Genomic DNA, 26,446 nt, shown 5'->3' on the forward strand with positions numbered 1-26,446 from the left:
TTGTTTTGTTAGAGACATTTCATGGCCTACCGTTAGCGCTCGTGGCCTCCACGCGCTGTTAGCAGGTTCAGAAAATGCTACCGAGGTAGCAAGCTGGTTTGTTGGATAGAAAAACTAGACGGACTTGACAGTTCGTGTCGTGGTACATACAGTTGTTCACTGTAATAAACTAGTGCTTGGTTAAGTGAAGTTACGCCTGTCCGATTTGGGGCTCACAATAAGGTAATTCTTGGCAGCTAGCAAAGTTAGCGGAAAGCAAGGAAGTAGAATTCTAAATATTAGCTGTGTAGCTAATGCTAGTTAGCACGCTAACAGCAGTGAGCAGCGCATTGTTGTCTTCGCTTAAGTTTGGAGACTTTATAATGTCGCTTGTGCAAGTGACATGACTGTGTGATTCTTATTCATAACTGTCCACAGCTATGTGTAGCCACTGATCATGCAAATATTTTTTACTATTACGTTTCTGGGGTGTCAGTAAATGTTTTGAATGTCTTGCTAGCTAATGATAGCCAAATCTCAGCCAGTTAGATTGCGCAGGAATCATTGGATGACTGGAAACCCACATGGTTGCCAGAGAGGGCTTTAGTTGCTTGAATATCAACTGAATGCTTGCTTTTGAAATGCTTCTCCAATGTAAACAAAAGATAATGCGTTCACTGATTTTTGGTAAATCCACTTAACTACGTTTTCCAGCCGCGGAGAATATTTTAGTTCTACATAACTTTAATGCTTTGTTATATTACATTTACCGGTTTGGCCTCTGATTGGACGGTGGCCGAAGTGAATACCCTTTTTATTAAAATGACAAGAACGGTCTTTTTTACAAGTTGTGAATTTGTGGGGCATAAAGTGTTGGTTATCAACCGCTATGTTATCAGTGGAGAACACTCCACGCTGTTTCTTCAGGAAAACTTACCATGAAACTCGGAAAGGAAGCCGTTGTCTTGGCTCCAGTTTTCCGCATTTATATTACTTATTTGACAAATTATTATAAACATTTACAAAATCATCCAGTTTAGTTCAGCCTGAAGTTACATGTTACTTCATATTGTGTTGTAAACTGTTTTGGTTTAGAGTGTATAATACCATGTGAGTGTGACTTAAGTGTCGTAAACTGTTTTTATTTTGGTTCAGAATGAATAGTGTGAGGCATATTCAAGTAATTTTCCTTTCACACTCTGGTGGTTGGATATAGCTATTGTGTGAGTGAGTTAAATTTAGACACATCTCACTTCATCACTATCCCTATACCTTTGATCAGTAGATGTGGACTGAATTAAACAATACTTTCTAGCACTGGTTTGTTGCAATGGTGTAATAAACCATTGCAACACTGAACATTGCAATTTATTCTACAGCTAACCAGTACAAACATGAACTTATATATGTATAAATGCAAAGTCATTTGTTAGGTTTGTCATGATTACATCTTGTAGCTGTCACATAGTTGACTAGATGTAACTTGAAACAAAGGTGTTTTGGCTAGAGTGAACTGGAAGCCACAATTATCCAAATCTTGTTTGCTTTTTTCATACAAAATTAATTGGTAAACTTAGTTGGCATAACTCTAATAAATAAGGAGCATGATGTGTTGAGCACACAGTAGATGTCTGATTTGTGTGATTGCTTGCAAGTTATAACCACAAGTCAGACATTTTAGCATTAATCTCTCCACCTGATCTGATCACCGAGTAAAAACATACACACTGAGTTTTGGTTGATGTCAGGATTCCCATGGTTGTATATTTTAAAAAGCTTTAAAAGCTATGGAATTAAGTAAAGTCACTAAAAGTCACAATCTAATTTCTAGGGAAGTAAGTGCCATATCTTTTGGTGAGATTAGTTATTTTGAGGTCAAAATAGGTCATCTGTGATGTTGGTGTAGATCTGAGGAGAAAATAGGCCGCTGAGCATCTTAAAGCAGGGTTCCTGCGGGGTCTTAAAAAGTCTTTAAAAAAATATTGAATTTACAAATCTGCATTTAATACCTTAAAAAGTCTTTAAAAGGCATTGCATTTTTTAAGGTAGGTCTTAAGTTATGTTGCCATAAACTTGCTGGCTGTATTGTGTTTAAATGTGGCCAGGTCGTTATTGGAAATGAGAATCAGTTCTCAACTAACTCACCTGTTTAAATAAAGGTTAAATAAATAAATGTGTCTGGGAAATGTCCAAGATGCAAGGAAAGTAACAATAATCTACTCAGTTCCACCCATTCCAACCCAACAATTTATATACTGAAAGTAGGAAACAACTATCACTAACTTTTCAGCCCTCGATCAGAAATGACTCAGAACAGAGGGAATCAAGGCGTTGGAGTAAATAAATACATTTTCCTAAATTCTAGGAGTCACAAATTTTTGCCAGTATGGCCGTGAAATGGGCATTAAATTATGTTCTAAGTAGTCTTAAAAAGTCTTAAATTTAACTTGCAGAAAGCTGTAGGAACCCTGTTAAAGAATACATGAAATTCAGACCACCATTAGATTTAAAGTCAAAATTGTCATTGAAAGAATGGCATTACATTGCTTCTCAAGCAGTGAAGTTAATTTTAGGTTGAGTTTTTCCCCTTTATCCTGATCCAATAATAGACTGTACATTTTAAAAATGTTCTTCATGTTGGCCAAATGTTCTTCATGTTGGCCACTTTTTTCAGCCCTTTATAATATGAATTTTGTCTTTAAATGAATTCACAAAACAAGAGAACAAATTTGCCAGATTTATACAATAACTTCTTGGTCAATTTTTGACCTATACCATTAAAATAATTTGGAAACTTGCCTAATTTTTTCCAGATTTTTTTGTTTTGTTTTTTTAAGTGAACATGAAATAATTACAGACAGTAAAAGGTTGCTGTTAACTTTCAGACTAAAATTGAAGACCACTTCTGTTCATGTACTTAAATGTTATGAATACACACAGAAAATGGACCTTGGAAAAACTGTAGGCTCCTCCTCCTATCTGTGACAGCAGTCTTTCACAGAAGTCCGTGTAATGACCATAGACATTATATCTGTTATGGGCCCGCAGTAGTGTTGCCAATGTAAGCAGTGGTTTCAAGCACGGAGCCCCCAATTCAAATATAACTGCATGGGGAACATTTGTCTTATGTTGTCCCGCAGGGATCCATACCATACCATCTTCTTCCGATTCAGGTCCGGGTTGCGGGGGCAGCAGCCTCAGCAGAGTAGCCCAGACAGCCCTGTCCCCAGCCACATCCACCAGCTCCGGGGATATAATCTCTCCAGCGTGTCCTGGTTTAGTCTCTTCCACACACGGATCCCCCAATTTAAATATAACCGCACAGGGATCACTCATTATGTGGTCCACGCATGCACGCACACATGACTGATACCTGTTACTGACTTACATTGCTATCACTTCAGTAGGCCCATCACGTGATACCATCACAGATTTGAAGTAGGGAGCAGTGCCTTGCATTGTGGGCTGTTCACGAATATGATATGCTGACTTCTGTTGTCTTTTGTTGTTTTACTTGAAAATTGAGGTTTTAGAAGAAAAAATCTGGATTTTATTTTTGGCCAAAATCGTGCACCCCTAATATGTGTGGGGATCCTGTGATCTGCTCAGTTTTTGGTATGTTCTCTCAGTCTGTGTTCCAGTTTTAATTACATTGTGTATCAACCATCCACAACATTTTTTTTAACTGTTGCCACAAACAAACAGTCCTAAAGTTACAGATGGCTGGTGGCACTGTGTAAACCAGAATTGTGCTGGTTGCTCCACCATCTCTTGAAGAGTTAATGATTAGTGTGTTTACACATAGGTTAAAGTGCAGCGTAGCTGAAAAGGTGTATTTTATAGATAAGTAGTATGCTGGAGGCCCATATGAGTTCTACCAGAAATTTTAACTTAAAACAGGCACATTTACAATGATGCGCAAGCTACGAACCATTTCCACTTTCTACAAAATTTACTTCAATATAACATTGGACAGAAAGACATTGCTTTTAGTTTTAGTTGAGTATGTATTGGAAGTTAACACTAAGATAAAAATTTTGGTAATAACTAAAAACTTGGTAATGTATTGACATTCTGTTGATCGTGTTTATGCAGTTAATTTACAGTTTTCTGAGGTTATGAACATTTGCTAAATATGATGTTCCACACTTGTATGAGGCTGAGAGATATATAGAAGTGTTTTGTTTTTTTTTTTGTTAAATTTAAAAAAAAAAAGTGAAGTATATATCCCCATGCCATAATTTATTTGTGTTGTGTAGAAGACAACAATCTTTACTATCAACTGGAGTTTTGCCATGTATTAGACCTTATCCCAGTGCAGACCAACAGCGACTGTTTCTCAGTGTGTCTTAAAGGCATACACACCGTCTGACCCAGTTTCTGTCATACTGAGTTTGTGTTTTGCTTTTCACCAGGGAGGAGAAATGGCTTCCAAATTTCAACTAGATCTGAGCAACTAAATAGAAAGGATACAATTGTGCAATGTACACTTTCTATATTTGAAAATCTCAGTACTGCAAAAATTAATTTCATTGAACATCATTACCATAAAGTTCAGGAGTTTTATTAGCAAGTATTAATTGCTGAAAATACATTTTGACAATATTCTGCCAATAAGCAGCTGTCTGTGCATGTTGTTTTGTGTTAATACTTATCAACAGTATTTTATGTTGACAAGATCAGAAACCTCGTTTGATGCTGTTTTCCTTCAAATTCTTGATTCACTTTTTTCTCTCCTCGTGTTTTTTTTTTTTTTTCAGCAGCAGTCAGGCCTAATCAGTCGAGTGGCAGACACAGTAAAGAGCATCGTTCCATCCTGGCTACAGAAATATTTCAAGAATGGAGATGCTCCTGAAGGAGAAGGGACTGTAGATGGAACAGACCAGAATTTCCAGCCTCCTCCAAATGGCAGTGAAGAGGGAGCCCCACCCCTCGATGGACGTGACTCCCCTGAGCCGAGCACCAGTAACACAGGTGAGTGACCCAAACTAGTCAATTTCAAGTGTTTTGAAATGTAATCTTCTGGTATGAGGGCAGATGTATCATACCTGAACTACTGTGCTCATCTATAATTTTCCCTCACTCACAGAGCCCTCAACGAGCCGGGCATCTCTAAACTTTCAGGAGAATGTGCTTTCACGACCCCCTCTGAGCCGCTCTCATCTTCACTTCCCCCCACTGGAGGCCTCGTCTCCAACTCTGGGGGTGTCCAGCAGCCTCTTTTCCCAGCCCTCCACCTCCTCTGCCCCTGGACCCTTTTCCACTGGCTTCTCCTTGGTCAAAGAAATCAAGGACAACCTTTCACAGCATGAAGATGATAATATTTCAACAACTAGCGGCTTTTCATCCCGAGCATCTGATAAAGGTACAGAGGAAGCTCCAGAAAACAAGTGCTGATGTTGCATATTGTTAAGTTTTCGGGTATCTCTTCAGGTATCATGTCATTATACCGGAAATATCCAAGTCTTAGTGAATTAAAAGTTTTCAATCTGTGGATATTAATCGACATTATGTTTACTGTTAACTAGAGATCGACTGATAATGGGTTTTTCAGGGCCGATACCGATACCGATTATTAGTAGCTAGAGGAGGCCGATAACCGATATTTGGAGCCGATATTCATTTGCAGTAAAAGTGTAAAAATCGGTGTGAAAAATTTTGAATAACGCAAACACTAAACTTCGTTTAAATGCCTAAAACATGTTTATTTAATCAAACAAATAGAAAATAATAGCTCCAGAAGTGCATGGATTTCCTAGACTCAGAAGCATCTCTTATAAAGTTGAATAAAAGCTTAAATAAATAGCTCCCTTAAACTTTTCCACAGTAAATAAAGTAAAATTGAAATATAACTATAATGACTTATCTTTGTTTTAAGTTCAAACACAACAAAAATACAGGGAGACTCTTGTAAACTCTTGGGCCACATGCTGACATATGCTCAACTCATCATACTTAATTTATTACAGCATTTGGGAAGCCTTTAGTTGATTTCATTATTAAATTTTATATTTTACCATGTGATAGCAGGGACCCTGTCATTCAAAACTATGTTGCTACATTATTAATGATTAATATGACAAAAGCTATATAAAAAGTATAATAGTGGCTATGAGTTCAGTGAAACTCCTGACAGAACACAAACAGCCTTTAGGGCTTTAATGAGCACACACAGGATTTAAAATATTCCACCATGTTCAGATAAATCACTTCTGAATTTGACTCTCTGTCATCTTCACTTTAATTTTCAGATCATAGGACTAGAAAGCTCACAGCAACATTAGTAGTTGTGAGTTGTAGAGTTCTTCATGTGACTTTAACGCAAACACACACTATTACTTTACATACCAACACAGCCTCATCCGAAATAGTCCGAAATCGACGCATATGGTCAGAGCCCTGTAGTGGCACTATTTGACGCAGAGGGTACCCCTTCCGCGTCGGATTTCGACACGGAAGGGTACACACTGCAGAGAGGCGAAGTTTTCTCGTGTGAGAAGCTCTGGAGAGAAAACACATGTCAAAGGTAAACGCACAAAACTCTTCTGAAACTGTACTAAACATCCCTGTGCTCTACATCTCACAACTACTACTAATGTTTCAGAAGAACGTCAGTGCAGAGTAAACATTAGCGGCAGCTCTGCTAACACAGATTACCTCCCGACATGTGTGTGAATTAGACTGCTGATAATATGGAGATGGAAACAGTCTGTGATAGAAAAGCATGTGTGTGGGATTAAGAGAGAGCGCGTAAAAAACTCAGTTCACTTGTTTTAGGGAAGCACGCTAAGGTGGAGTCTGATGAGCTTTTACATTAGTTCATCAGTCTGGCTCTAAACGCTCTATGTATTAGTAATGGAGAAAATGTATGTAGAATGCAGTCTCATCCCAAGTCAGTCCCAGTCTGTGTGTGTGAGGACAGCTTCCACGTCAACCAATCAGAGGGCGTGGGGTGGATAGTGCAGGAGAGAGAGAGGCGCGGCTGCATCTAAGCCAGGGATTAAAGTTCTCCGTCACCACGACGGATTTCCGTCAAATGGAAAAATTGAGGGGGGAAAAAGTCATATTGAAGTAACTTCCCCACGTGTTTCACGGAGTCCAGTCGGCACCGCGATCCTGTCCTGGGTCTGCTGTCCTGGGTCTGCAGGTGTTTAACACAGGCACGCCACGCTCAGGGGGCTGATAGGTTTAACAGTGATGATAATAAGATGACTTCTTTATTTTTATGTCGGGAGGACAGATTGATGACTATTTATCTTTGGAAGGAAACGCTGCTCATTATGTGCCTCAGAAACACATGGACAAGTTCAGCCTCCAGACTAACTTTAGTTTAGTGCGAACAAGTAGCTTTCATTATGAAAGAACCACAGCGAAAAGGGAAGAAGACAGAACTGATCTACAGGTACCTTCATGTTTGGGTTCATAGCTTATCTCCTCTTGCCGGTATATGACTAGTGTGTGTGTTTGTGTGTATGTGCCCTTCCTGTGCGTGCGGCTGTGCGCGCTGCGGCTTTATGCGGTTACGCGCCCAACTGCATAAGTGCTTTATTTTGACCCGTTTTGAATCTTATTTCTATCTGTGTGGTACAGTACGAAGATAAAATTGAATGAATGAGTAACACCCTTGGTATTTGCAAAGCCACTGTATTTTAAATACCCTCAGAGAGTATCTGTGACGGAATATAATTTCTGCTTCAGTTGATATAATTTCTTCCAATCAAAAGAGAACATGATATTGGCGGGGGGGGGGTTGTGGACTCAGGTTTGACAACGTACAGATTATTTGGCTAGCATATACGACATCATGGACACGTCTGTAGAGGAAGGTGCTGAAGTGGTAACTATTGAGAGATGCGTGAAAAATAGATGGAGGTGGGCATGGCTTGATGAGAAGGGAGATGATGGAACTCCAATTAGATCATGGTGCAAAGAAATGAAGCAGCCTCACTCATTTTTTGCAGTAAGGTTTTCTTCTAGTTATTATTTTCACTTGCTTCAAAGGTTTTCATACCCTTTAAAATTAACCAGAGAGCACCAAAATTGACCTGAAGCTTTAAAAATTTTCTGGGGGTGGACCCCCAGACCCCCCACCAATACCACTCATGACATTTTTTCTATCCATGTTACTAATCTTCTACACCTGTACACTCTCCCATTCAGTGTGTTTTACAGTATTGGCAAATTTGACTATATAAACTTGTACGCTATAGTCGTATTGTATTGCATCATTTTTAATAGTGGCCAATGATTTTGACCAGAAGAAAATTTTCAGTCAGATGAAAAATTTTTGCTTTAATCCCTGATCTAAGACGAAATAACCCAGTTTTAAATTGATTTCTTAATATCGGCCCGTTGGATTAAAAAAAGGCCGATACCGATATATGTCAAATTTCCAAATATCGGTGCCAATAATCGGCCTGGCTGATAATCGGTCGATCTCTACTGTTAACTTGAATACACTTGAGTGTACATTGTTCACATGCTCACCAGCATTCCTGTTAGGAGGCTTACCCAGAATTATAGATATTCAAAATAATAGTGTTTACATGGAACAGAGAAATCATGTTGTTCACATCCCAGTATTCATGATAATGATCATATCCAAGTTATTGATTGCTACATGTTGTTTTTGCAAGCACTTGTGTGTATATGGGACCACTGTGTCATGGTTTGTTTTTGGGTTTTTTTGCCCTTTCCACTGTACACTGCCAAGTGTATTCAGTCTTTAAACCCAATGGAAAAACATCAAGTTACTTTTTTTACTCCAGACATTTAACTCCTATTACCTGTGTTGGCACTGCATCTGTACAGCTGTTCATGCAGTGAGAATACAGGACAGGACGTTTACATGTGGCAGTATTATATTTTTTCTGTCTGAATAATCCAGCTAGCATAATCATGTTTCTCAAAACGGACATACAGGGCTTGAATGTCCTGTCTGCAAAGGGGATACTGAAATTGTACATTGCTTCCCAGCACTTGAATTTTTGGTTGGTTTTTTTGAGCAGTTTGTTTCCTTCAAAGCCAAACAGTCCTAGTGGAGAAGCTTAATATTAGCGTTTGGCCACAATGCGATTCAAGTTATGCTGATACTATTAGTGTGTATAGTGTCCTGCTGGCATAGATTAATGGGCCAAACAGATGGTCTGTCTTTACTACAGTGCACATAAACAACTGCTTTATTCATGACTAAAGGAAACCCTCCCTCCAACAACAACCTTTCTTTTCATGTTGCACCACATAAATAAGCAAGTGTAATTACAGAATAGCACATGTTGAACATGGTGCTGGTTTTGTCATGATCAGTCCATTATTTTTGTAATGCAAACTAGATGCTAGTTTAGATTAGGGATGTCATGATACCAAAAAGTCAGGAATCGATACTGATACCACTAAAATCATGATTCTTGATACCTAAGTCGATACCATGGTTAAAAAAAAGAATCATAAGAACCCGTAAACTTAAACAAGAAATACTTTAAGTATTTGCATATGAATGAATATTGCTATTGCCTCTAAGTCTCTCATCTGTATGCACTGTCAGTTAGGGCTGAACCATATGGACAAAATTTCATACATTGATATTCATGCCAGATATCTCTATCAATACGATATGACTACGGGTTCGGTGAAAACCAAGCATTTTTCAGAAAAATACAAACATAATACAAAAGAATATGGAAAGTGCAGTTTTATTTATAAGAACTCACTGCCAGTCATCAACATTAACATAAAGTGTGAATAAATAAATTACAAATCAAACATTTTACTGCAGCTCTGCTTTACCAATAAATAAAAAATATATGCAGCAGCTGGTGGAAGGTGAAACACTGAAAGTGCATTGAAGTGCAACATATTATATTCTTCTAAAGACAACATAACTGTTTGCAGAAAATGCATTTGCTACTCACAGAACGGAGGTAGTTACAGCACAACTTCTACAGATTCTTTGCCAGGAACACTGGCTTGTTAACCATGTCTGGCTTCAGACAGGACCTCTCACAACTCACAATGTTGCCTGATGCACTGAAGATTCTCTCTGAGGGAGAGCTGGTGGCCTGCATGCACAAGTATTTTCTTGCCATGTTGCTAAGCCAGGGAAAGTTGACTTTGTGAGCTCTCCACCACAGAAGGGGGTCCTCTTCGTCGTCAGTTGTGGAGGACTGCATGTAGGCGCTCAGCTCAGCTTCTATGGCAGCAGTGGGATCGATATATCGTTGCTTTTTAATTATTAATATCTTGAATGTTAATATCTTGATATAGATATGATAACGATATATCTTTCAGCCCTACTGTCAGTCACACTGTTTACTGCTTTGAATGCACACACGTGATTGGCTGAGTGGTATCACGTGGGATGGCTCTACATGCATGCATGCAATTGGTCTGTGTATTCCCTCATCCAGTCTACCATAAGCTGCACTGGTTAAAATAGAAGTGCTCCACCACCAGCTGTAGGTCCGGGTCCGAATGGGAAGGGTTCTGGGTCCTAACCCGGACCCACTGGTGTAGTTTTTTGTTGTCATCATTTCAGATCAGCAGTGGCCTGAATGGGCCAGGCTGTAAAATCTGCATCGGGCCATCAGACTGGTGCCAATGTCGAGCCCAATGTTTAATCTACAAATTGGGTTAACTGGGTCCTGGAACTCAGTTCATCAAAAAAGACTGAGTCCTTCTGGTTTTTTGTTGAGTCCCACTGCTATACGATTGAGTCCTGTACCAAAACTTTAATTTTAAAAAGTACGTCGTTTGTTTCATCATCTTCATTTTCCAGATCAAATCATTCACAATGTCACACATATACTCCATTGGCACACATAAACAGAAAGTGAAACACAACCATATTTCCTGAATTGTTCAATGAACAAATGTAAATATTCTGAAAGAATGACGATTTTAAAACATGTCAGGGTGATATGATCCAGACTGGTCAGTGGTGGCACTCCTGGTGAGTGATAGACAAATTACTACAGTGATATATGGTCCAGGTTCTCTGGAGGTCAGTCACTAGATTTACTGTTGAATTTCATTCACTTCATAAAGCCTCCTCTCCTTTTGGCTTTTCCACATATCAAGTGTCTTTTTAAAGTTGAGGCTCACTTGTTAGGGTCCCATTTTAACTTGCATGAGTTTGTCCTGAGTATCTGTATTGAGTAGGGTGACCATATTTTGATTTCCAAAAAAGAGGACACTGAGCTCTTCCTTGAGATACTTGATCACACACAATGTAAATACCGTAGTACTCTGTGCAAGCGACCATAAACCTGGAGAAAATATTTTAGTGAAACAGGCTGTTTGGAATTATTATATTTTTCTAGCTGTAGCAGTGTCATAAAAGCTGCTGTGTCCTTTTGTCAGTTCATATTTGTTCAGGTTATTCACATTTTATTGTTAAAGGATAGTTTGCTAATGTAAACATTTTCATAATTTAATGTTGTTTTTTTTAAAGTTATTTATAGGCATAATATATAGGTTTTTTTTCCACATTAAACCAAGAAAAACATTTGCAGTCATTATTTACAGGTCAGCATTTCCGGTGGTAAGGTTTTGCTGTGGCACAGTGCCACGGCAAAATCCTTGCTGCCACACTAAATATTTCATACAAAAAAAAAATCATCACTGTTGCATTAGACTTATTATACATGTATAATATATAATAGGCCAGGACAAACATCCTGCCTCCTCAAATGAAAGTTTGCAAAGCTTCAGGAGGTAGGAAAAGATAAATGAGCATAAAGTTTCACTTTCTTGGACTGCACAGACACGGCACGAACTGCACCGCCGTGTACCCCCATAGTATTATAAGTAGGATGGAAACTGATGCATGCGGGCAGTTATCGACTGAAACACATGTGCGTGCACCCCCCACACAAACACACACTCACACACCGACTGAAATGCACGCGCATGGACGAGGTGGAGCATTTGCTGCAGCTGTTGCCATTCTTTCACAAGTTGCTGTACCTGTTGCATGTGTACTTTCAGCGCATACTGCCCCATCAATTCCGGAAGAGTAGTAGCCTACCGATGGTACCGATTCTTACGGAGGCATCGGTTTTTCCATTTCATAAAAAAATGAGTGTCGATGTTTTTTTTGTTTTGTTTTTTTTTTCCTTCATAATATGGAATGGTGTCCTCATGACATCTCTAGTTTAGACGATGCATTTCTCTGAGATATTCATACAGGGGTACTTGGATATGTTTGTGCACATGTGCTTTCACACCATTGTACTCATAGTTTCTCTTGATTTTCAGATGTCCCCACTTCTAAAACGGCGTCACTTCCCCAGCTTTGGTCCCCCGAGACTGACAGAACAAGCTCTGGGCCCCATCATACCCATTCTAGTCTGAAAAAACCTGCCTTCAACCTTTCTGTCTTTGGAACCTCCTCCAATGTGAGTATCTGTGAGACTGTCCGTTGAGACTGGAATATCAGGGTGTCACAAAATATTAATTCATACTTGATGACAGAACAGATTTTTGTCATAATGTTCAGCATTATGGTGTCTGTGTTTGACTGCCATTGCAGTACTGACTCACTTAAATATATAAAATCTTCCTGTGGAATTTCGCTTTTGTGACCAGCGAAGTCATGGATAACACAGACTTGCATTTGTATGCTGTTATTTGTTTTGTGTGCATGTAATATAAAATATCAGCTTTTCATTCATTTTATTCATCGTTTTGGAGATGTATTGTGATCACTCTGCTCACATTCATCTTGAATTGTTAGTTAGAGCTTTGTGTGACCATAACACCGAAACATGAAAAATATTTTGTATGAATTTAAACATCAGATTTAAAAAAAGTCTTGAGTTTGCTTAATTTTCTAAATCCATTAGTTATTCAGTTCACTGTGGAGCTATATTACACCAACAAGTACAAACTGGTCTTACAGTATCATGAAATAGACCTAATATTTAAATCAATCTTTTTCGTCTAGTCAACATTAAACAGCACAATGCTAAACTCAAGCCAGCTTGGAGACTCTCCTTTCTATCCTGGGAAGACCACATATGGTGGGGCAGCGGCAGTCAGAAGCACTCGTTCTCGTCCCGGAACACCATACCAGGTGAACTAATAGGGAGGTTCTGTCCAGTGACTTGTGAGCCTCTGTAAATCCAAAAATGAAATATCTTTACCTGCACATTACAACTTCTATATTGAAATATGTTTTAAGTTAACTAGCTATATTTGGGGTAGGGCTGGGTGATATAATGATATATATCATGAAATAACTTTTTCTCGAAAGAAATATGAGACATGCTCGATACAATTCAGATAGAATTCATTCATTCATTCATGTTTTGACAGACAGAAGAACTGCCAATCATAATTAAGTAGCGCCAGCCCGAACCAGTCACGCAAGAACCACGTCAAGTTAGGTTGATGCACACAGCACAAGCGTAAGAGCCAGCTGCAGTGCACACACTAATGTTTGGGCTGCAGCAGGAGATACAGAGTGTTCCCTTGGGAGATAATTTGACCGAGAACTCAGGCGACCAAGTTACTGAAAAGTAGGGTGCGGCATAGAAGCTGGGAGTCGGACGGTCAGAGCGTGTTAAGTTTCATTTTCTGTTTATGCCAGTTATGGTAGTTACAGAACGCAGTCCTCATGCATACCCTGGCATTGTTTTGTGAAGATGGTCTGTTTTGTTTGTATTCTCTTTTAAAACTTGGAAACTTTTGCCTGCTGGTCAGACTTGTAGTTTTTAGTCTTAAATTTATGTACCCGTTTTATTTTTCTGAAACAGTTGTATAATGTTCTTCAGCACATCTGTCATGTTCAACCTCTGACAGAAAATAAATCATATTTAAACCAAAAATAACCTTTGAATGTCTTCACAACTTTTGAGCAACAGAAAATTTAAGCTTGACAAAAATAGTGATTTGATTAATATCGTGGTACATATCAATATCATCAGATATTAAAAAATCATTGTGATATGATTTTTTTCCATATTGCCCAGCCCTAATTTGGGATTAAGAGTTAAATTCTTACACTGATGTCATGGGAATTGAATGTCCCAAATTGTGAAAATTATTAATTTAATTTGAGACTAAAATAGTTTGTGTGACCTGTAGGCTCCGGTGAGGAGACAGATCAAGGCCAAGCCGGCTGGTGCTCAACCCTGTGGGGTGACGAGTGCTACAGCCAGACGCATCCTGCAGTCTTTGGAGCGCATGTCAAGTCCTCTAGCTGTGAGTCCTCGCAAACATTTCTGCAGTAGGAAAAACACCCTCTGATCGTACTAACTGCAATTTAAACTGAAACTGTGGATATTTAACATGTTGTAAATAAGCATGTTTATATGACATTTGTCTTATGGCAGACATTTTAATGTTTCTTAATCTACAGGATGCCAAGAGGATCCCAGCTGCAGCTTCATCCCCCCTGCCAGCAGTAAGTTTATGTACTCTATTCTCTTAGATCATTAATATTTGATTCCTTTGACGCTGACTTTGACATGTATGAATGAACAGCTAAAAAGACAATCAGTTTGTTATTAAAGGTTTTCAATGTAAGATTTGCATATGATCATGTGCTTGGAATTGATCAACACTGACTAGTCTTGCACATTGTTGCAGCTGAAGATAGGTAAGGAAGAAGTCTAGAGCAAGTGTATGACAGGGTTCCCGTGGGGTCTTGACTTTACAAATCTGCTTTTAATACCTTAAAAAAGTCTTTAAAGTTATCAAATTTAATATGGTAGTTTTTTTAGATATGTTTCCATAAACTTGTTCACTGTATTGTGTTTAAATATGTTTGGGAAATGTCCAAGCTGCAAAGAAAGTAACGTTAGTTTACTCACTTCCACCTGTTCCAACCTGACAATTTATATTGAAATTAGGAACCAATTATCACTAACTTGGCAGCCCCTGGTGAGAAATGATCACAGAACATTTAGCCTAACACACATGCAGCCGTTGGCGACACAGGCGTTACCTGAAAACTAGGCATGAGGAAATTCAATTTAATAATGCCTGGTTGGAGAAAAGATTATTCTCAATTACATGAATTTTCCTAAATTCTAGGTGTCACAAATTTTGGCCAGTATGGCTGTGAAATAGGCTGTGAAATGGACATAGAATTCTGTTCTAAGTAGTCTTAAAAAGGTCTCAATGGTGTATTCACAGATGAAAAGTCCTTTGGTCCACTTATTTGGTTTGGATTGAATGCGGACTTCATTTTTTCGTTTGGGTCGAATCACATTCTCATTGCACTTTTTACTAGTGGACCAAAATTTGCAAACAGAAGCACTCAATGTGACCAACTGCACTGGCACTGGACAGAAAAGTAGGGGGCAGAGTGAATCAAAGATGCACTGCGTAATATGGGCATCGGACCAAGTGTCAATGAGACTTTCAATCTCCTCATTTCTCCACGTCTGTCCATGGCTCATGGCTGTTTATTATTAGCTCTGGCTACTAGGGATGCAAATTATCAATTAATTCATTAATCATTAGTTGGTTGCCCTTATCAACTGATTAACAATTAATTGATAAGCGGCGATTTTCCTGAGAACCTGAATTTCTTTTTCCGTATGGTCTATAAGAGTAAAAGCTAAATATTGTTTATATACTTCATGAAAAAAACATGTCATATTCCTTAATGATTGATTTATTGAACCATTGGATACAGTCAGGGTTTCCTGTGGAATTCATCTGTTGATGTGAAAGTGTGTAATAGGAGGGTGCACGTGTGTGCGTTTGTCGGGGGGGTACTCGCACGCACGTAGTACAGCCGGGGGATGTGTGCTTGTTGGTTGGTAACCGTACACGTGCATGCGTCACTTTCCGTCCCACTTCTAATACTATGGGGGCACGGTGCAGTCCGTGCCCCCGCAGAAGTGAAAGTGAAGCTTTTCGCTCATTTATCTTTTCTCGACCTCCTGAAGCTTCGCAAATGGATTACATACCTGTGTCCTGAATCAGGAGCTTGGAGGATGTTTTCAACTTCTGTCTCACTGACCGTGGACTAGACCAACCTCCAGAGAAAACACTCCAATACCGACCCCACATTTGTAGGTGCGTTTAGTCTGGGGTGCACAAACAGACGGGTCGCTCTATGCTTGGCTCCACCATGTCCATACAGACATTCTAACTCATCAACGCCATGATCCGGTTCGATGACCGGCTATCCCAGCCACGGTGTCGTAGCGCGGACAAACCGGCAGCCTTCGGACAGGTGTGGAGGGGTGGAAAAGGGCAATTAACTGACAGTTAATAATTTAATCGAGTAAATTCTTAGCGACAATTAATTGTTAGTCGATTAATTGTTTACATCCCTAATGGCTACCCATGCGGCTTAGCTACTTCCAGTTTTGTTGATTACCCACAATGTCACACAGCTACGGTGGCTCGTCAAGCACAAAAAGGCACACGGTTCTTTGGTTTGTTTTGGCTCCAGCCCAGCTATTTTCACTTCAGAAGTGAACCGTCTTAGAATCCGTTTGGAAACGGACCACCTCTTCTAGTTGGTCTCGGTCAGCTTGTTTGGTTCGAATCAGAGATTGCATGTTTATATTCACAGTCTGGACTTCCTGGGAAAATGAACCCTGGTCCATTTTAAACAGACCAAACAAGTAGGTCTGAATACACCCAAAAAGACTTAAATTTAACTTGTAAGAACCCTGGTATGAAACCTCTACATAGAAATTGGTGTATTGTGGCAGTCATCAATGTAGATAACCGAGACTGCAGTTTTCCAGTGTCAACAAATAAAAGGTTCCCAGTAATGGTCAACTGATACATCAGCTGGCCGATACATCAAGCCAATATTTGTAAATTGAGGGACCAAAAGCAGTATCGGCTCCAAATATTGACTCAAGAAACTCAGCAGCCCGTATCGGTCATTGGCTAAGGCTGATGGGGAAAAAAAAACAGCATCAGCCCTAAAAAATCCATATCAGGCGATCCCTAGTGCCCAGTACAAAACAGAATAAAGAATACTTTGTACAAAAAAAAAAAAAAAAAGAAAAAAAAAAAAAGTTGAATTACTGACAAAACTTTAAAGGTTTTGATTTTTGTGTGATTATCTAATATGAACACTCTCTTTACAGTCAATGGATGGCACAAGTCTAGATGTTTCGCATTTCCAGGCAAAAAAGAAACGTGTAAGTACATAATAATGAGACACTTTCTGTTTTGTAAAATGACTGTCCTCATATGACTTGTGCACATCAGCTTGTATCTGTCCAGGGTTTTTAGCTGAGCTGAGTCTTACTGATATGAACAGCAGTGTTATTGTACTAACCTAGGAGCACTTGTGGGGTTTGTCGTCCTGTCATATCCTGTCCCACTGCTTGTTGGCCTCCTTTACGGTTAACAGGATTCTCCTCGCCTGAGAGGCAGCTGTTCACCGCTCTGTGTGTGTGTGTGTGTGGGTGGGTGGGCGTGTGTGTGTGTGTGCGTGCGTGCGTGCGCATGCGCACATGCGTGTGTACAATAATAATAATAATATAACTATTTGTAAGCAGAAGTGTGCAAGACTGTATATTGTGGTTGTTGAAATGTATTTATGAACAGGTTAAGTGTAGTGCATTGTTCATGCCAGTTGTGTTCTGTTGTAGACTGGAGTTGTCCTCTGTGATAACAGTCAGGCATTCCCAGCTGCGACAGCTGCTTTGTAAAACCAACAATAGTGCATTTAGCCTGCAGGTCCGAGACAAGAAAGCCCACTGTCTAACAGGGGGTTTCATAGCTGATTGTGTCTTTTGGGTAAACAAACGGATGATACCAAAACCCAAAATGATTTTAGGGATTCTGGAGATCCATCCAGAAGTTGGAAATTTGCAATTTTGACAGGACTGGAATTTGATTTGATTTTAGTGCCTGGTTTTGGTTAGTTATGTTAACGACTGACATATACCTGTTAAACATTTGAATAGTCAAACATTCAGGTTCAGTTCTCTGCTGAATGCATTAAAACAAATGAAAAGAATCTCACAATTGTGTTGACATGTTTCTGTAATAATACAAATGTTGCCTGTGATGCTTTTTTTGGAAGACTACTGCAAATATCTGTATCATCCAAAGACATGTAGTAATAGGTCAATTGGTTAATCTAAATTGCCCATAAGTGTGAATGAGAGCGTGATTGGTTGTTTGTCTCTATATGTCCAGGTCGTTATTGAAAATGTGGATCGGTCCTTACCTGGTTAAATAAATGTTAAATAAATATCTGGAACTGTTACCAAGTATTTTGAGTCAAGTATTAAAATCACATGATTGTCAACTGTTTCTAATATTTTGTCCATATTGCATGATTCAGATGGATTCTAACCACCCACCAGTGCAGAAGCTGGTGGTTCCTGCTGCAGCGTCCATGTCAGGAAACCGCTCTGTGTCCTTTAGGCCAACATTGACCCCCGGAGGAGTGGGCCGAAACCTAGACAGGACCCCAAGAGACACAGTCAGTTCTGCATTTGATATTTTATCCACTGGATCCAGTTATTTATTTAATGCAATCTAAGCTTAATTGTGTTCAAATTTTATTTCTTTTAGCCAACAAGACAATCACCTCAACTATTCGAAATAACCCCAGGTCCATCTCTAAGGTACTGAAGTAGCTTTTCAAATGACTAAAACGACTTGGTTCTCTTAAATCATGTCAGTAGTCATGTCAAAGTTATTGTTGATTTAATGTTTATAATATGATTCCAGGCAGCTATTCAAGTGACAAGTATCCGAGAAAACAAATTAATCAATCATCAACAGATCATTTCAGCATCTAAGGCAGAGTACGCTCTCATATCGTATCAGTAAACTATGTTTATACTACAGGCAAATTGTGACACAAAAGACACTTTTAAATCTGACATTTAAATGAGCTTTATATGTGATATGTAAAAATAACATTTCCTGTTTGTTTTCAGTTTTTCCTCCTCAGAGTTAAAAAAAAAAAAAAAAATCTAGATGTGATCTGAATATGGCTGTCAGTCTGAACATGGCCTTAGCACTGTTTTCTTTATGATTTTTAGAATAACTGTGGTGTTTAGGCAGTAACTGCAGTTTGCAAGAATATCCTTTTCAAATGTCTAATCTTTGTGTGTGTCCCAGAGACACACAAACAAAACAGCAATGTATTCTGATGTTTCACCAAATGTTTGCTGTGATGGCAATGTCTTTGCTGTGATGACGCACCACTGCTAAATGAATACAGAACAAACAATATATAACTGTTGTATATTTTCATAGCACAATTGGTTTGAGCAGCCCAGGCTATCCTCTGTCCAGCACACCTGCAGCCAGCAGCGGGAACTCTGGAGGAGGCAAGATGAAGAGGGAGAGGACCACTGCACGGCCCTCATCCAAATGCCCTGCCGATGAAGAGGTGAGAAATTTGTACTGTATCTAAGAGTGGTAAGACATTTCATTTGTTTATATATTATATGAAAACAAAGTATTTTATACCTGTCATACTGATAAGAGCAAAATGATGTGTTATTGTTCTGACACTAGGTGGCTGAGGTACCAGACCTGCCATCCATTTCACTTCCCATCAGCACTTCTGCATTGCCCACCTTCAGCTTTTCCACGCCGCTGCCATCTGTTACCACATCCACCTCTGTCAGCTCTGCCCCCAATGCCACTCCTGCAAAGGGAACCATCACAAATAAGGTTTGTGTTTACACTCGGTGTTGCAGTGTCACATTCACATGTAGTGATTTTCGAATTACATACAGTATTCACTTGGATCTTTTTGTTCCATTTGCCTTTTACAGGAGCCTGCTGCAGTCTCATCACCCCCCTCTGTCCCTTTCACATTTTCCTCTCCTATTGTCAAAGCTACTGCTGCTAGTCCACCTTCCTTTTCCCCCTCAGTGAGTAAATACTATGTGGGAACAACTTATGAATATGATGATTCAAAAGAAACTAATGATTATTGACTTATTTTTATTTATTTTACAGGCTGGATTTACTTTTAGTGCACCTGTAGCAAAGTTAGGACCCTCCATGTCTAACGGGAAGCCAGGCACACCCATAACAACAGCAGGTATTTTTTCAGACAATCAGGCATGTTAATTAAATTTGAATATCTCCTTCAACAAACGTTAGATTTTTCTTTTCTTTTAGTTAAACCAGGCTCAAGCAAAAGCACAGAAGAATTTGAAGGACCTTTTAAACCAGCCAAGACCCTCAAGCAGGGCAGCGTGCTGGATCTCCTCAAAGCCCCAGGTTAGTTATAGTCCATCTGTGCAGCGTTTCCAACTGTCATCAATGGGTAGTAACTATAGCCTTCTCAAATAGTCACTAGATGTAACTACATTATGTTACACTTTAAAACATTTGGGTTTCTAGTAAAATCACATATTGTGGGCTCTTTTATTGCCCTGCAACTCATGACACCACAGATATGCTATTTTAAGATGAAAGATTTCAGTTTCACCATTGATGAAGCTTTGGTCCTGTACCATTGTCAGTCAAATATATCAGGTGTCTGATGTCAGTGAATATTCACACAATGTTTACAACAGTTATTTTTGTGGTTTAGTAGAGCAAGTTTCTCAGCTGGTGGTAGAGGTAATAGACATCTTCAGTATGTTTGGCTTTGTGTCAGGCTGTAGAGCTGCTGTAAATGAGCTCCACAAGTATCAACACCTTAAAAGGTCTCGTGCCTCACAAACTAATCATGTTCTTTTTAGATCTCATCAGGAGCCATAATAATTTGTTAATCTGTGCATAAGATGTTAAACATAACCACAGACGTCCCTCTGATTGTCATGAAAACAACTATTTTCACAAAATAGTTGTTTGTTCAGGTAACTGAGCCACTTCTCCCAAATAATTTCCTTTTCAAGTTGTAGCTATCTGTTCTACAGGCATTCTTTCCATTTCCATGTCATACAAATCTGCTGGGTTTAGTTCCTTTTTAAAGGAGTTCAAGTCTGTCCAGAAAGGCAATAAATTTGTAACTAAGCAGTCTAGAACCTAAAATTCTATGAACCGCTCACTCACTTTGCACCAGTAGCATCTCAGTTATACCAACCAGTGTAACCAAGTTTCAAATAAATCTGAGTTGATAGTTGATTAAATGTTTTTTTTTAAACCTAGAGGGGATGGACTGATGGACTCTTTAAGTTTTCATTTTTAAGGAGTCTTACAAATGGCCGGAATTACTGAGAAGAGGACTAAGTTGATTGTACTGTATCTGCACCTTTTTTAAAATCGATTTCACCTATTAGAGGTAGAGATGCATCGATACCACTTTTTTCCAGACCGAGTACAAGTACTTACATTTGAGTACTTGCTGATACGGAGTACCAATATGAGTACTTAATACCATTACAGTTCTTAGTTACTTTTGAAAATGTGCTTTATTGTCATTGTCATTCGTCTGACTGTAACAAAGTGCTGTTACTGACATTTAATGCATTGGAATGAGCGTTTCTCAATCAGTCCACCAGAGGGCACTGCTCTTAAAGTTTTTTGAGAAGAAGGCACTAATAACTAGAAGCACTCGGAGAGCGCAGACCTCCGCCAAGACCGATCAGTGCCCCCCCCCCGTGGGCCCCCCCACCCCCGATCACCACCAAAATTTAATCATTTCTTCCTTATCCCATTTCCAACAAACCCTGAAAATTTCATCCAAATCTGTCCATAACTTTTTGAGTTATGTTGCACACTAACGGACGGACAAACGTGCCCCCCCCCCGATCACCACCAAAATTTAATCATTTCTTCCTCATCCCATTTCCAACAATCCCTGAAAATTTCATCCAAATCTGTCGATAACTTTTTGAGTTATGTTGCACACTAACGGACAGACAAACAAACAAACAAACAAACAGACAAACAAACAAACCCTGGCAAAAACATAACCTCCTTGGCGGAGGTAATAAACATGGAGATGACAGAGGTAACACTAATGTGGATACTAATGTTGATATTGATATTGATGAGGGTAGTTGTCATAAATGTATCTGTAGTTTTTCACTAACTCACACAGTCGCTCTTTGAAAAGATCTGCTACCTCCACAGTTCATAGTGGTATTCTCCGTCTGGGTACACATCCATGAGCACCTAGAAAACAGATGGAATGTATGCAGAGGACGAACAGAACGCTCCGTCCATATCCATCTGTGTCTTTAACATTACTGGCAGTCACCGTTATTTATTTTGAAAAATCTCCACACTAGGGCTGCATGATTTTGGCAAAAAATGATTATTTTTTTTCCTCTAAAAACTCTATTTCGATTTTTGGGTAAAACTAGAAAAGACAACAGAAGTCAGCATGTTGTTTTCATGAGCAGTCCACAATGCAAGCCACTGCTCCCTACCTCAAATCTGTGATGGAATCATATTAGGGCTGGGTATCATGGCCAATTTCCATAATCGATTCAGTTTTGATTCATAAGGTTCTGAATCGATTAATCACGGTTCGATTCGATTTGATTCAATATCGGTTTGATTCAGTATTAATTGATTGATTCAGAGTAATTTAGTGGTATCAAAGTACAATTTTGAGTTGTAACCTGATTATTTGAGTACTGAAGTCATGCAACACATCAATACTGGTATCGATATTAGAAAGGAAATGAATGTGACATTTCAGCAGTAAATTGCTGAATGGGCTCTTAAATAATGATCAGGACAGAAATATTTCACCAGTGGATCTGAACAGACTTCTTCATCATCTTTATTGTGTTTTATGGCTGGTGGCTTGTACTCACTGGGGGGGGGGGTGGCTCCGTGAATGTTGGTCAGGGAGCTGGGGGAGGGGCAGCGGTCGGACATTGTCGCTTTACTCTTCCCCTAACTCCATACTCACCCATAGGTGATAGTATGGATCCAAGTTATTATTCCAAGAACGACCGGCTTCTGCGAATCCCCGGGCGGCCAGTTCCTTCACACTGCACTTTCGAGTTTGAGGCCGGAGGACCTCCAGCGGAGAAGGTTTTCCTCACCCTTCCTTCGCGTCTTTTCCGCGACAGAGCCGTTGCGAGCGAGACCAAGACAAACCCCCCCAGGGGTACGCAAGACGGAGGTGCCCACGGTTCCACATACTCCCGGTCCTGCTCTGAAAAATCGATCTCATCTACTATTAATCGATTATGGAAAATTAAAATGAGATTGATCTAAGACTGATTAAATCGATTTTTTTACCCAGCCCTATATCATATGATGAACCCATAGAAGTTTTTTTTTTTTTCTTCATTCAATCTTTATTGAATGAAGTAGAGTATACAAACAATGTATACAACGAGAAAATAACTTTACAAGTTTGCCAGGGGGATTACACTGCAATACAATGTCCAAATCAGAGCAAATACTGATGGTTTTTATAGCCTTTTTGTTTCCAGATATATCTAACAGCTTTAAATAAAGTTCAACATTTTTCAAAAAATAAATAATGTTTGGTTTTGTGTTACAGAACTTACATTTGTGAATGAAAAATTTGGCAAGAGAACTAAATTAATTATCAAAAAAAAAAAAAGTTTTTTTTTTTTTTTTTCCCTTTTTGGGGTATCTGGGCCTACAGAAGTGATACCAATGTAAGTCAGTGACAGACATCAGTTGTGCAAGCGTGCTTGGACCACATAATACAAGTGAGCCCCATGCAGTTATATTTAAATTGGGGAAAACCGACCCAGGACACGCTGGAGGGATTATATCCCCGGAGCTGGTGGATATGGCTGGGCAGAGGGCTGTCTGGGTTCCTCTGCTCAGGCTGCTGACCTTGCGACCCGGACTCAGAACGGAAGAAGACAGTACGGTACAGATCCAGGACAATGTAAGATGAGTGATCCCCATGCAGTTATATTTCAATTGCGGGATCCGTGCGTAGTCCACAGCTTATATTACTGTAAGTAATGTGGGCTCATTAAGAGATTTAACCTCCTTGGTCATTACAAGGTCTTCTGTGAAAGACCGCTCTCACAGATAGGAGTAAGAGCCTATGGTAGCCCGGAGGCACGAGAAAGATGAAATCGATTTCACGATTTCCCTTTTTTTAAAAAATCGTCCTAATTAAAAAATCTGATTTCGATTTAAAATCGATTAATCATGCAGCCCTACTCCGCACTGCTGACATTACTCCTCCGCCGCGTACCTGCTGCACTTAATTGAAAATGTCACGCTGCCTTAAGTGGTATTGGTGCGGTTGTATTGGAGTACTTTTACGAGTACGAGTAGAAGTACACACACTGAGTATTGGACCCAATACCAGTATCGGTGCATCCCTAATTAGAGGTTATGAAATTTTTTGATTAAAAGAAGCACTGTGATCGAGACTTCATAAGATAATCTTAAGGTTTGTGAGTATTAACATTTTGCATGTGAATCCCTGAGGACAGATTTATGTTTTTGAAATGTTTGCACATTGGAGTGGGTTACATAGATACTAGCACTGAAACTGTTGGACTGGCTTGTTTTATAGTCATGTTCTCTGATTTTTAAAAATGTTTTCTATATAAACATGACCTGCTTACATAGATGAAAATGTACACTGAACAAAAATATAAATGTAACACTTTTGTTTTTGTTCCCATTTTTCATGAGCTGAACTTAAAGATCTAATACTTTTTCTATGTACACAAAAGGCCTATTTCTCTCAAATATTGCTCACAAATCTGTGTTAGTGAACACTTCTCCTTTGCTGAGGTGATCCATCCACCTCACAGGTGTGGCATATCAAGATCCTGATTAGACAGCATGATTATTGCACAGGTGTGCCTTAGGCTGGCCACAGTAAAAGGCCACTAACCTTTCTACTTCTCTTCCTGTTCTCTCCTAGTGCAAAATACAATCACAAAACAGGACACGGAACTCTAAAACTTTGTGACAATTGTGGAAACGACTCTTGGATGTAAATTAGAGCAGCTAGGGCAACTTGAAGGTCCGTCACAGGAAAATAATCTGACATGATGTTGTTTTCCTGTACTGGCACGTGCCTGTGACGTAAACTCTACACAACAAGAAAATGCAGTTTCGCGTTTTCAGCCCTTAAGGCAGCGATGCAAGAGTGGAGCATTTTTAAGATTTCCACTCTAGAAGGTGGTCTCACTTTTTTGCGTTTTCAACCCCCAAAAATGCTGTTGCAGTCAAAACGAAAGGCACATCTGACAAAATATTTTGTCGTTTCACTTGACATCGTTGTCGTGTAAACTGGGCCTTAATGTAATTGTGAGGCTGATGAGGAGTCACAGCTGTATTGTGTATTGTTCTAATCTCTCTCTTCACCTCTCTAGGCTTTGCCTCTCCTGTCACTCAAACTTCCTCTGGGCCAGAGGTGACTTCACAGCAGACGTCCACGCAATCTACTGCGACCTTCTCCTCTGCCTCCGCCTCCTCGACCTCTTCCTCCCTGTCTTCTTCTGCAGGGTTCAGTGACTTGTTCAAGCCCCCAGCAGGATGGAGCTGTGATGTCTGTCTGGTGCAGAACAAGGCGTCAGACTCCAAGTGCGTGTGTTGCATGTCTCCCCAGCCCAATTCAGCCTCTACCAAATCAGCAGACAGTAAAGCATCAGCCCCCCCCTCGATTGGGCTAGACAGCAGCAGCACGACTACCACCTCCTCTGTGATGACCACCACAAGCTTTGGTGGAATATTTTCCAAACCCACAGGAACCTGGGACTGTGATACATGTCTTGTTCAGAACAAACCCGATGCAGTAAAGTGTGTGGCCTGTGAAACAGCGAAGCCTGGGACAGGGCTAAAATCATCACTGACTCTTCCTTCTGCTTTCTCAGCTGTTAAGACTGTATCTACACCCACAGTCTCTGTTTCTACAGGAATTATTGGATTTGGAGACAAGTTCAAAAAGCCTGAGGGGTCATGGGAATGTGATACATGTATGGTACAGAACAAGGCAGATGATACAAAGTGCGTGGCCTGCACAAGCCCTAAACCAGGTAATGAAGACATTTTACGTGAGACTGCATCTTTGGCTTCACTTTGCTTTCTGTCAGTGACAATGTTTGCATGCACAAAATACTAAATTTTTTCTCCCTTTTGAAAAAGACAGAAATCCTAATACTCTATTTACACTGAGCAAAAATATAAACGCACCATGTACAATATTTGTTTAACACAAAACGCGTGGCCCAAAATGAGCTCATGATGTCTTATATTGGTAAAATTGGTTAATTCTTTTGATTTGTAAACAAACTTTGTCATCTCTGTGAGTGAGCACTTGCTCAGTGATCCAATGATTCCACTCACAATACAGCTGTGGCATGTCCAGATGCTGCTCAGACAGTGTTAACAGTATTCAGGCTCCTTATACTGGGGACAATAAAAGGACACCTCAAAATGTCACATTTTCTCAGATGTCACCATGCCACAGATGTCGTAAATCATGTGGGAACGGTTCCAGACAATATCCCATAGCTCCATGTGGCTCTCAAAGAGGAGTGGAATAACATTCCATGGGCCACAATTGACAATAACGTCAACTTGATGAGAAGATGATGTGTCGCTCTACAGGAAGCCAGTGGTGGACACGCAAGATATTGAGTTGTGA

General features: G+C 39.7%; 1 protein-coding gene across 5 annotated transcripts in view; it reads left to right on the top strand.

Moving 5' to 3' along the window:
• The window catches only part of nup153 (nucleoporin 153), a 44,835-nt gene that overhangs the window by 194 nt on the left and 18,195 nt on the right, over positions 1-26,446 (top strand). For 3 of the 5 annotated variants that reach the window (XM_030147104.1, XM_030147106.1, XM_030147105.1), the window contains exons 2-16: positions 4,743-4,953; positions 5,069-5,344; positions 12,235-12,374; positions 12,923-13,051; positions 14,065-14,181; positions 14,339-14,383; positions 17,043-17,096; positions 18,254-18,394; positions 18,487-18,539; positions 19,180-19,315; positions 19,444-19,602; positions 19,707-19,805; positions 19,894-19,978; positions 20,059-20,160; positions 25,173-25,835. In XM_030147104.1, coding sequence (XP_030002964.1) covers positions 4,743-4,953; positions 5,069-5,344; positions 12,235-12,374; positions 12,923-13,051; positions 14,065-14,181; positions 14,339-14,383; positions 17,043-17,096; positions 18,254-18,394; positions 18,487-18,539; positions 19,180-19,315; positions 19,444-19,602; positions 19,707-19,805; positions 19,894-19,978; positions 20,059-20,160; positions 25,173-25,835 — 2,410 coding nt within the window. Of the gene's footprint in view, positions 1-4,739; positions 4,954-5,068; positions 5,345-12,234; positions 12,375-12,922; positions 13,052-14,064; positions 14,182-14,338; positions 14,384-17,042; positions 17,097-18,253; positions 18,395-18,486; positions 18,540-19,179; positions 19,316-19,443; positions 19,603-19,706; positions 19,806-19,893; positions 19,979-20,058; positions 20,161-25,172; positions 25,836-26,446 lie in introns of all 5 variants that reach the window. The other 2 variants (XM_030147103.1, XM_030147102.1) reach the window with 2 other exon arrangements.

Source organism: Sphaeramia orbicularis, chromosome 11 (assembly GCF_902148855.1).
Source record: "Sphaeramia orbicularis chromosome 11, fSphaOr1.1, whole genome shotgun sequence".
Classification (NCBI taxonomy): Eukaryota; Metazoa; Chordata; class Actinopteri; order Kurtiformes; family Apogonidae; genus Sphaeramia; species Sphaeramia orbicularis.